Source organism: Marmota monax, unplaced genomic scaffold (assembly GCF_021218885.2).
Source record: "Marmota monax isolate L192 unplaced genomic scaffold, Marmota_monax_Labrador192_F-V1.1 WCK01_AAM20220418_F8-fsc00051, whole genome shotgun sequence".
NCBI lineage: Eukaryota > Metazoa > Chordata > Mammalia > Rodentia > Sciuridae > Marmota > Marmota monax.
Genome location: NW_026695202.1, coordinates 15,893,613 through 15,906,400, shown reverse-complemented (window position 1 = coordinate 15,906,400; position 12,788 = coordinate 15,893,613). Strand labels below are relative to the sequence as shown.

The 12,788-nt window shown below is 33.9% G+C and overlaps 1 protein-coding gene across 2 annotated transcripts in view; it reads left to right on the top strand.

Moving 5' to 3' along the window:
- Smc1b (structural maintenance of chromosomes 1B) overlaps positions 1 to 12,788 on the top strand; it is an 80,620-nt gene that overhangs the window by 43,624 nt on the left and 24,208 nt on the right. For both annotated transcript variants that reach the window (XM_058574233.1, XM_046429610.2), the window contains exons 13-15: positions 6,679 to 6,816; positions 7,240 to 7,356; positions 8,932 to 9,038. In XM_058574233.1, the coding sequence (XP_058430216.1) occupies positions 6,679 to 6,816; positions 7,240 to 7,356; positions 8,932 to 9,038 (362 nt within the window). The remainder of the gene's footprint in view (positions 1 to 6,678; positions 6,817 to 7,239; positions 7,357 to 8,931; positions 9,039 to 12,788) is intronic.

Genomic DNA, 12,788 nt, shown 5'->3' with positions numbered 1-12,788 from the left:
AGCTCTAATAGTTTCTTTGTAGAGCCTTTTGGGTCTGCTAGGTATAGAATCATATCATCTGCAAATAGTGATAATTTAAGTTCTTCTTTTCCTATTTTTATGCCTTTAATTTCTTTCGTCTGTCTAATTGCTCTGGCCAGTGTTTCGAGAACTATGTTGAACAGAAGTGGAGAGAGAGGGCATCCCTGTCTTGTTCCAGATTTTAGAGGGAATGCCTTCAGTTTTTCTCCATTCAGAATGATGCTAGCCTGAGGCTTAGCATAGATTGCTTTTACAATATTGAGGTATGTTCCTGTTATCCCTAGTTTTTCTAGAGTTTTGAACATAAAGGGATGCTGTACTTTGTCGAATGCTTTTTCCGCATCTATCGAGATGATCATATGGTTCTTATTTTTAAGTCTGTTGATGTGGTGAATAACATTTATTGATTTCCGTATATTGAACCAGCCTTGCATCCCAGGGATGAATCCTACTTGATCATGGTGCACAATTTTTTTGATATGTTTTTGTATCCGATTCGCCAGAATTTTAAATCAGACAATGAAAGATCACTTTGACAATGAATTAACGCAAACAAATGCAGGAAGCAAAGGATCAACTTTACAGGGAGATAGAGGTTATAAAAAACAAACAAACAGAAATCCTAGAAATGCAGGAAGCAATAAACCAACTTAAAAACTCAATGGAGAATACTACCAGCAGAGTAGAACACTTAGAAGATAGAACATCAGACAGTGAAGACAAAGTATTTCAACTGGAAAAGAACATAGACAGCTCAGCAAGACTGTTAAGAAACCATGAGCAGAACATCCAAGAAATATGGGATAACATTAAGAGACCAAACTTAGGAGTCATTGGGATACAGGAAGGTACAGAGCTCCAAACCAAAGGAATGAGCAGTCTATTCAATGAAATAATACGAGAAAACTTCCCAGACTTGAAGAATGAAACAGAATCCCAAATCCTAGAAGCCTACAGGACACCGAATGTGCAAAATCATAAGAGATCCACACCTAGACACATTATAATAAAGATGCCCAACATACAGAATAAGGAGAGAATTTTAAAAGCTACAAGAGAAAGGAAGCAGATTACATTTAGGGGTAAGCCAATCAGGATAACAGCTGATCTTTCAACACAGACTCTGAAAGCTAGAAGATCCTGGAATAACATATTTCAAACACTGAAAGAAAATGGGTTCCAACCAAGAATTGTGTATCCAGCGAAATTAAGCTTCAGGATGGAAGATGAAATTAAAACCTTCCACGATAAACAAAAGTTTAAAGAATTTGCAGCTAGAAAACCATCTCTTCAAAACATCCTCGGCAAAACATTACAGGAAGAGGAAATGGAAAATAACAATGAAAACCAACAGTGGGAGGTAGGACAGTAAAGGGGGGAAAATAATCAAAGAGGAAAACAAACCATGTTTAGTAACAGAAATAAACAAATATGGCTGGAAGAACAACCCATATCTCAATACTAACCCTAAATGTTAATGGCTTAAACTCACCAATTAAGAGACACAGGCTAGTAGAATGGATCACAAAACAAGACCCAACAATATGCTGCCTACAGGAGACGCATTTGATAGGAAAAGACATACATAGGCTGAAGGTGAAAGGTTGGGAAAAATCATATCACTCATATGGACTTCGGAAACAAGCAGGAGTGTCCATACTCATATCAAATAAAATAGATTTCAAGCCAAAGTTAATCAAAAGGGATAAAGAGGGACACTACATACTGCTTAAGGGAACCATACACCAACAAGACATAACAATCATAAATATTTATGCCCCAAACAATGGTGCAGCTATGTTCGTCAAACAAATGCTTCTCAAGTTCAAGAGTCTAATAGACCACCATACAATAATCATGGGAGACTTCAACACACTCTCTCGCCACTGGACAGATCTTCCAAACAAAAGTTGAATAAGGAAACTATAGAACTCAATAACACAATTAATAACCTAGACTTAATTGACATATATAGAATATACCACCCAACATCAAGCAGTTACACTTTTTTCTCAGCAGCACATGGATCCTTCTCAAAAATAGATCATATATTATGTCACAGGGAAACTCTTAGACAATATAAAGGAGTAGAGATAATACCATGCATCTTATCTGATCATAATGGAATGAAACTGAAAATCAACGATAAAAGAAGGAAGGAAAAAGCATACATCACTTGGAGAATGAACAATAGGTTACTGAATGATCAATGGGTTATAGAAGACATCAAGGAGGAAATTAAAAAATTCTTAGAGATAAATGAAAACACAGACACAACATATCGGAATCTATGGGACACATTGAAAGCAGTTCTAAGAGGAAAATTCATTGCTTGGAGTTCATTCCTTAAAAAAAGAAAACACCAACAAATAAATGATCTCACACTTCATCTCAAAATCCTTGAAAAAGAAGAGCAAAACAACAGCAAAAGAAGTAGAAGGCAAGAAATAATGAAAATCAGAGCTGAAATTAATGAAATCGAAACAAAAGAAACATTTGAAAAAATTGACAAAACTAAAAGTTGGTTCTTTGAAAAAATAAACAAAATCGACAGACCCTTAGCCATGCTAGCGAAGAGAAGAAGAGAGGGAACTCAAATTACTAGCGTACGGGACGAAAAAGGCAATATCACAACAGACACTTCAGAAATACAGAAGATAATCAAAAACTATTTTGAATCCTTATACTCAATAAATTAGAAGATAGTGAAGGCATAGATAAATTTCTTAAGTCATATGATCTGCCCAGATTGAGTCAGGAGGATATAGACAACCTAAACAGACCAATATCAATTGAGGAAATAGAAGAAACCATAAAAAGACTACCAACTAAGAAAAGCCCAGGACCAGATGGGTATACAGCAGAGTTTTACAAAACCTTTAAAGAAGAACTAATACCAATACTTTTCAAGCTACTTCAGGAAATAGAAAAAGAGGGAGAACTTCCAAATTCATTCTATGAGGCCAACATCACCCTGATACCTAAACCAGACAAAGACACTTCAAAGAAAGAAAACTACAGACCAATATCTCTAATGAACCTAGATGCAAAAATCCACTATTTTTTAATGTTTTTATATGCTATTTGCCAGTATTTTATTGAGAATTTTTACATATATGTTCATTAGGGATATTGGTCTGAAGTTTTCTTTCCTTGATATGTCTTTGTCTGGTTTTGGTATCAGGATGATACTAGCTTCATAGAATGAGTTTGGAAGGATTCCCTCCTTTTCTGTTTCATGGGATAATTAAGGAGCATTAGGTATAAATTCTTCTTCAAAGGTCTGGTAGAATTCAGCTGAGAATCCTTTTGATCCTGGGCTTCTCTTTATTGGTAGGCTTTTGATGGCATCTTCAGTTTCATTGCTTGAAAATGATCTGTTTAAATTTTCTATGTTCTCTTGGTTCAATTTCGATAGGTCATATGTCTCTAGAAATTTGTTCATGTCTTTGTGATTTTTCTATTTTATTGGAATATAGATTTTCAAAGTAGTTTCAGTGTATCTCTTTATTTCAGTGTCATCCATGATGATATTTCCTTTAAATCACGAATTTTAGCGATTTGAATTTTCTCTTTTTCTTCATTAGCTTGGCTAAGAGTTTATAAAATTTTATTTATTTTTTCAAAGAACCAACATTTTTTTTTTTGTTGATTTTTAAAAAAAAATTTTTTTTGTTTCAATTTAATGAATTTCAGCTCTGATTTTAATTATTTCCTGTCTTCTGCTGCTTTGGGTGTTTATTTCTTCTTCTTTTCCTAGGGCTTTGAAATGTAAAGTTAGGTTATTTATTTGGTGATATTCTATTCTTTCAATGAATGAGCTCAATGCAATGAACTTTCCTCCTAGAACTGCCTTATAGTGTCTCAGAAATTTTGATATGTTGTGTCATTTTTCTCATTTACCTCTAAATATTTTTTTATTTCACCCCTGATTTCTTTAGCTATTCATTGGTCATTCAGTAGTGTATTATTAGTCTCCAAGTGTTTGAGTAGCTTCTAGTTTTTATTTTATAGTTGATTTCTAATTTCATTCCATTATGATCTTATAAAATGCAAAGTATTATCTCTATTTGTGTTAGCCTAAGAGTTGATTTGTGGCCTAAGATATGGTCTATTTTAGAGAAGGATCCATATGCTACTGAGAAGAAAGTGTATTCAGTCATCAATTGATGAAATATTCTATATGTCTGTTAAGTTCAAATCATTAATTGTATATTTTAGTTCTATAGCTTCTTTATTTAGTTTTTGTTTTGAAAATCTATCAATTGGTGAAAGAGGCATGTTGAAGTCACTCAGTATTATTTTGTTGTGATCTATTTAATTCTTGATATTGTGAAGGGTTTGTTTGATGTATGTAGATGTTCCATTGTTTGGGGCATAAATATTTAAGATTTTTATGTCTTGTTGATGTATAGTTCCACTAAGCAGTATGAAATGGCCTCTTAAGTGTTTTATAATTTTTCATTGTACAGGTAGGTCTTTTACTTCCTTGGTTAGGTTTATTCCTAGGTTGTTGTTTGTTATTTTATTTTTGTTTTTTTGTTTTGATTCTAGGGATTGAACCTAGGGGTATCTACCACTGCATTTCCAGCCCTTTTTATTTTTTATTATGAGACAGGATCTTGCTAAGCTACCCAGGCTGTCCTTGAACTTGCAATTCTGCCTCAGCCTCCTAAGTACCTGAATTATAGATATATACCACCATGCCAGGCGGTTGTTGTTATTTTATTTTGCTTCTTTAGGCTATTGTGAATGGAATTGTTTTCCTCGTTTCTTTCTCAGTTCATTGTTGGTGGTATAGGAAGCTACTGATATTTGTATGTTTGCTTTGAATCCTGCTACTCTGCTGAATTTGTTTGAGTCCTGAGAGACTTTTTGTAGATTCTTTAGGGTTTTCTAGGTATAGAATTATGTCCTTTGCAAATAGGAAAAGTTTGGTTTCCTTCTTTCCTACTCATAACATTATTTTTTTCTCTTGCTCTATAGTTCTGTCTCAAGTTTTCAGTACTTTATTGATTAAAAGTGGTAAGAGTGGACACACTTGTCTTGTTTCTGATTGAGAATAAATTCTTTCAGCTTTCCCCCATTCAGTATGACGTTGGTGATGGGTGTTGTATCTAACCTTTATTTTGATGAGGTATGATCCTTCTGTAGTTTATTCAGAGTTTTTATCATGAAGGAATGTTATTTTTTCAGAGGCTTTTCTGCAGTTGTAGAAATCATGTGATTTTTGTCTTTGATTCTGTTTATGTGGTGTATTAAAATTTTGATTTGTATATGTTGAACCAACCTTTCAAGTATTTTATGGAGTATTTTTATTCCTGTTCCTCAAGGATATTGGCCTATAGTTTCCTGTTGTTGTTGTGTCCTTATCAGGTGTTTATAGTAGGATAGTGTTGGCTTCATAAAATTAGTTCAAAGGAGTTCTTTCCCTTTCTATTTTATGGAATAGTTTGAGGAGCATGGGAATTAGTTATTCTTTAAAAGTTGATATAAAATTCATCAGTAACTATATGGTCCTGGTTTCTATTTGTTGGGAGACTTTTTTTGCTTTGGGTTTTTCTTTTGTTTGGGGATTGAACCCAGGAACACTCTACCACTGACCTACATCTCCAGTCCTTTTTATATTTTATTTTGAGACAGGGTCTTGGTAAGTTGCTGAAGCTGGCCTTGATCTTGGCATCCTGCTGCCTCAGCCTTCCAGGTTGTTGGGATTACAAGTGTAAACCACACACTGGTGATTGGGAGAGTTTTTATTTCTGCTTCAATCTCATTGCTTGTTATTGATCTATTTAGGTTTTTTTTTTTTTTCAGCTCTCTTGGTTCAATTTTGGTAGGTCATTTGTGTCTATAAATTTGTCCATTTCTTGTAGATTTTCCAATTTGTTGACATAATTTTTCAAAATATTTCCTAATGATGCTTTGGATTTCAATGGTATCTGTTATAATATCCCCTTATTTGTATTTATATGTCTTTTCTCTCTTTTAGTTTAGCTAAGGATTTGACAATTTTGTTTATCTTTTCAAAGAATCTAGTCTTTGTTCCATTGATTCTTTTTTATATATTTTTAGTTGTTGAGGACCCTTATTTATTCATTTATTCATATGCAGTGTTGAGAATTGAACCCAGTGTAAGGACACACATGTGAGGCAAGCACTCTACCACTGAGCCACAACCCCAGTCTTCAACTGATTCTTTATATTGTTCTTTATTCTCTACTTCAATTATTTATGCTCTGATTTTTATTATTTCTTTTCTTCTACTGATTTTGGATAGGTTTGTTCTTTTTCTGAGGCCTTGAGATTCATCATTAGGTTATATATTTAAGATCTCTGGTTTTCTAATGTAGGCATTTATGGTGTAAACTTTCCTCTTAGGTTCTACTTTAGGCTCTCAAGTGTGTGTGTGTGTGTGTGTGTATTTTTTACAAATCTTAATAAATACAAAATATTGAAATTTTTGCAACTTACCAGATCATAGTGGAATGAAATTAGAAATCAAAAGCAAGAGAAACTGCAGAAATTATGCAAACACAATGCAGTTTTGAGTAAGCAATGGATGATTGAAGAAATTAGAAAAATTTTATAAATTCCTAGAATCAAGTGAAAGTGAAAAAATCTATTGTGAAATGTTCTCACGCTTCTCTTACTTTTTAGGATTTAATGAAGATACTCCGTAAGGAAACAGATTTAAAGCAAATACAGACTCTAGCACAAGGAACTCATACACGACTCAAATATTCACAAAGTGAACTAGAAATGATTAAGAAGAAGCACCTTGCTGCTTTTTATCGGGTACATGAACTTACTTAAAATTTGATGTAAATTAGAACCATAACTTAGTTCAAAAATTAGTTATGTAGCATAATGTAGTTTATAGATACCTTAACCCTTGCTTGAGATTACAGTCCTTTGATGATTTTTTTAATTTTTATTTTAATTTTTTTAGTTGTTGATAGACCTTTATTTATTTATTTATAAGTGGTGCTGAGAATTGAAACCAGTGCCTCACACATGCTAGGCAGTTGCACTACCACTGAGCCACAGCCCTAGCCCCTTTGATTATTTTTATGCTGTTTAATCTTGTTATCCATCTGTACTAGAATTTATCTCACCTTATGGATTCCTCTTATTTTAAAACACACCTATCATGTTTTTGGCTTCACTGTATAAAGCTAAAATAGCCATCTTAATAAAAGAAAATTCTTTTGTTATTAGGAACAATCTCAGCTACAAAGTGAACTATTAAATATTGAGTCTCAATGTACTATGTTGAGTGAGGGAATCAAAGAACAACAGCAACGAATTGAAGAATTTCAAGAAAGAATAGATAAGGTGATGTATGTTGTATTCATAATTAAATGATGTGTGTGATTTAGTTTTGGACCAGACACCAAATTGGGTGTGTGCTAAAGCAAAAGTTGATAGGTGACAGCACCCTGTCAGAAATAGCTTGAAGGCTGTTTTATTAGTTTGCCCAGTTGATCTCCTTGTGTCCTTTGAGGACCACTGCTGCCTGTCTCAGGAGATGGTGACCAGTGAGTATTCACTTCTGTTCTCCAACCTCTCCTTGCCCTTTGTAAAAAATACAGCCTTTTCTTTTTTTACTGCCCTTCACACCAAGAGGTGAAGAGCTGTCATACAGGTTATCTTTTAAGGTTGTTTACTTAGTCACTTTTTAAACATCTCTTACAGGCCAGGTATGGTGCTTGGCTCTGGAGCAATAAACATTTGGTCATCTATCCTCTGCTTATAAAGTGACAGGAACTTTTTTAGATTTGATTCAATACACTGTTGGGTACTGCCAATCCTTGGAAAGTTATTTGCTCCCCATCACTCTGTAACTTCCACCTTTTGCTTTTAGTTCTGCCTTTTCTACGTATTTCAAAAGCATACTCATGTTTCTCCTTCGTTATCTCTTTTGCAGGTTAAATATTACCAGTTTCTCTAATCATTTTACATTACCATGGATCTAGGATGAGCTCTAGAAACCATCCCCTGGATGCTCTGTTACTTGTCCATGTCCAGAACAGAGCATAATGTCAAAATAAGGTCTAACAGTACAGAGTATCCTGGCACCCCAGATATGGACCTGTAGCTTCCCATAGTTTGGATTATCTGCTTATGCTAATTGCAGCTTACTCCTGCATCGGTCTTGTCACATTCATGTTTAATTTATATTCAGCTAAAATTTGAAAGTTTTTAACATGTCCGTCTCTTTCATCGTATAACCATACATTTTAAATGAAAGATTAAATGTTATTTTGTTGGGTTTAGCTCATTTGAACTTTTCTTTCTTCTTCTTTTTTTTTTTTTTTTTTTGTATCAAGGATTGAATCCAGGGGTGCTTAGCCACTAAACCACATCCCCAGTTCTTTTTATTTTTTATTTTGAGACAGGGTCTTGCTAATTGCTTAGGGCCTCACTAAGTTGCTGAGGCTGGCTTTGAACTTGCTTTTGGTCTTCCTGCCTCAGCCTCCTGGGATTACAAACGCATACCACTGCACCTGGCTCCATATCTTTTCGATTCTTCATTCTATGTTCTAACCATATTGGTTTTTTTATTATCTGAAATTTTTAAAGATTAATTTCTTTATATAGAATGTTGTATTTTGGTATGGCCAATGTAAATGGAATCCTTTCAGTTTTATATTAAATGGTACATAAAGCTCAAACACTTAATAATGCAAGTTAATGAGCTTTCTTTTTAAATTTTTGAATAAGAATTTGAAAATAGATGAGCATAACTTACAGAGATAAAGGAAGAGGAAGCAATGGATGAATATGGTAATATTTGGTTTGATTACATTTTAGCTTAATCCATAAAAATCTTGGAATGAAAACTTATTTAAGCCTTATCTATTTCTCAAAATTACTTGTTAAACTAGTTGTTTTTAAATCATTTAAAAGGTAGAAGATGACATTTTCCAACACTTCTGTGAAGAAATTGGTGTGGCAAATATTCGTGAATTTGAGAATAAACATGTTAAACAGCAACAAGAAATTGATCAAAAAAGGTATTTTTATTAAAAGATATTTTACACGTATACTATACTTTTTATGGCTACTTCTGCAAGTGAATTCTAGAATCAGCTTATCTAATTATTTAAAATTTTTTTTTTTAGTTGTCAATGGACATTTATTTTATTCATTGATATATGGTGCTGAGAATTGAACCCAATGCCTCACACATGCCAGGCAAGTGCTCTGCCACTGAGCCACATCTCCAGCCCTCTAGTTATTTAAAAACCAAAAACAAAAACCAACCTTAACTAAACTTGTTGTATCGAAGTGATATTTAAATTGTATTTAATTTAGAGAGACTCAGCTTCTTCATAATATTGAGTTTTCCTATGAAAGAACTAGTATGCCTTTCCTTTTTAAGTTTGTTAAGTTAGAGCTAGAATGTAGCTCAGTGGCAAAGTGCTGGCCTCTCACACGCAAAGCCCTGGCTTGGATCCCTAGTTCTAACAAAGAAAAGACCAAAAAAAAAAAAAAAGTCTCCAACCAAAAAAAAGAAAAAAAACCCTTAAGTTTGTTAACTTATTTGTAAGAAAATGAACCTCTACTCTTTTTTATGAACTGAAATGAAAATTCCCTTAGGTGTACTTCCTCTAAATTGTAAAATAATAGCTACTAAAGCTGAGCAAATGGGAGAGAGACATTTTACTTTTGTATGTTCCTAAGTCTTTTGCTTTGTACCACAGGCATGTATGATCTATTCAAATAATGTTTAAATGTAAGAGTAAAATGTGCCTGTGGGGGAAATAGGAAAACTTTTCTTTGTCCTGAAATAAAACCTGCCAACATTTTTGCTAACTTCCTTTCAATTTATTCTCTACAGTTCTCTCATACTTCTTTCATTATTTTAACACCCATTTACTATGTACTCCCACGTAGCAGGCCCCCTTCTAGAAATACAGAAGATACAGGAGTGAACAAGAAAGGTGATGCCCCTACCTATTCTAGGTCCTCTACATTTCCATGTACATTTTAGGATCAGTTTTTCAATTTATTTATATATATATATATATGAAGGACAGAAAGAAAAAAGAAAAATCCTGCTGGAGCTGGGGTTAAGACTCAATGTTAGAGCTCATGCCCAGCATGTGTGAGACCCTGAGTTCAATCTCCAGCATTGTGGGGGGGCGGGGCAAGAAAGAAAGAAAACCAGCTGGGATTTTGATTGGGATTGTGTTGAATCTATAGATTAATTTGGGAAGAATTGATATCTTTTAAAAATATTTTTTAAAATAATATATCTTGGGCCGGGGATGTGGCTCAAGCGGTAGCACGCTCGCCTGGCATGCGTGCGGCCCGAGTTCGATCCTCAGCACCACATACAAAGAAAGATGTTGTGCCTGCCGAAAACTAAAAAATAAATAAATAAATATTAAAAAATTCTCTCTCTCTCTGTCTCTGTCTCTCACTCTCTCTTAAAAAAAATATATATATATATCTTTATTTATCTTTACGTGGTGCCGAGGATCAAACCCAGTGCCTCACATGTGCAAGGCAAGTGCTCTACCACTGACCTACAACCCCAGCCCAAGAATTGACATTTTAATACTAATCCATGAGCATGATACCTATTTCCGTTTATTTATGTCATTATCTATTTCTCTCATTATTGCTTTTTAGTTTTCTGCCTTCAGATTTGGTCTGTGTATATTTTGTTATATTTGTTTCATCTTTATACTATTGTAAATGGAATTGTTTTAAAATTTGCACATAAAATATTTGGTTTTAATATGTTGAAATAAAATTTGTTTTTTATAAATTGACCTTGTATCCTGAAACCTTGCTAAACTTAATTCTATAAGCTCTTTTATAGATTCCTTAAGACTTCCTACATAGATAATCATATTGTAGTAAATAAAAAGTTTTATTTCTCCCTTTCCAGGCAGTATATCTTTTATTTCTTTTTCTTGCCTATTGTACTAGCTAGGACTCCAGTACAACGTTGGATAAGTGGTGAGGGCACATATCCTGCCTTATTCCCAGTCCTAGGGCCACAGGGAAAAATAGAAACTTAGGGTAGCTTTCAGGTTGAGGAAGTCCCCTTCTATTCCTACTTTACAGAAAATTTTTTTGCCATAAATGAGCACTGAATTTTGTCAGATACTTTCTCTGGCATCCACTGAGATGTATGGCTAGATTTTTTAAAAAGTTTTTAATATAGTAAGTACAAATAATTGGTAAGTTATATTCATTTTGAAGTGTTAAATCACCTCACATAAAAATATGAACCCAACTTGGTCGTGAGTTACTCTCATATGTTTTCATATGTTTTTGGATTTGATTTGTTAAAACTTTGCTAAAGATTTTTGCACCCTTTTCTTGGGTGTAACAATCTGTAGTTTTCTTATAATGTCTTTGTCCAAAGTTTGGTTTTAGGGTAATGCCAGGCCCATAAAATGAGCTGGGAATAAAATGTACTTTCTTTTTTGGGAAGCGTTTATGTAGGATTGGTATTGTTCTTCCCAGTGTTTCATAAGATTAGTCAGTGAAGTCCCCCACTTTTCTTTTTTGGAAGGTTTTTATTTGGAGATCCAGTTTCTTTAATGAATTCAGGGCTACTCAGGATATCTACTTCTTGGACAAGGTTCGGTAGTTCACATCTTTCAAGAAATCTGTGTACTTTATCTGGGTTGACAAATATATTAACATAAAGTCACTTTGTGTATCTTTTTTATTTTTTTAGTTGTAGATGGACACAAAACTTTTATTTTTTTAATATGTATTTTTTTAGTTGTAGTTGAATTCAATATTTTTATTTATTCATTTATTTATTTTTATGTGGTGCTGAGGATTGAACCCAGGGCCCTGCACATGCTAGGCAAGCGCTGTACCGCTGAGCCACAACCCCAGCCCTTATTTTATTTTTTTAATGTGGTGCCAGGGATCGAACTCAATGCTTCACACATGCTAGGCAAGCACTCTACCACTGAACCACAACCCTGGCCCAATACTTTGTATTTTTAAAATCTGTAAGATCTGGACTGTTGTACTTTTGTTCCTAGTATTGTGGCTTGTCTTTTCTTTTCTTTTTGATATCTAGCTAAAGGCATATTAATTTTATCGATCCTTGTAATACCAGCTCTTGGTTTCATGGGCTTTCTCTATGGTTTGTTTGTTTCTATGTTATTGGTTTCTGCTGTTCATTATTTCCTTCTACTTTTTTTTTTTTTTTTTTTTTTTTGGTACCAGGGATTGAACTCAGGGACATCCCCAGCCCTATTTCGTAGTTTATTTAGAGACAGGGTCTCACTGAGTTGCTTAGTGCCTTGCAGTTGCTGAGGCTGACTTTGAACTCAAAATTCTCCTTTCTTAGCCTCCCAAGCTGCTGGGATTACAGGTGTGCACCACCATGCCCTGCCTTCCTTCTACTTATTTTGATTTAATATTCTTGTATATCTTTCTAAGAGGGAAGTTGACATGTATTTGGGGCTTATCTTCTAATATAAACACTTAAAGATATTTATTTCTCTCTAAGTGCTATTTAAGCTACATCTTACAAATTTTAGCACATTGTATTTTAATTATAATTCTGTCCAAAATATTTCCTAGTATCCCTGTTGTTTTTTTTTTTTTTTTCCTATGACATAGGATGAAAAGAGTGTTGTCTGATTAGCAGATATTGGCAGGGCAAGAGGGTTCAGATGTCTTTCAGTTAGTGATTTTTAGATTAATTTCATTGTGGTGAGGAATATATTCTGAATTATTTTGATCCCTTCAAGTGAGGCCAATTCTTGTCTGTTTTAGTA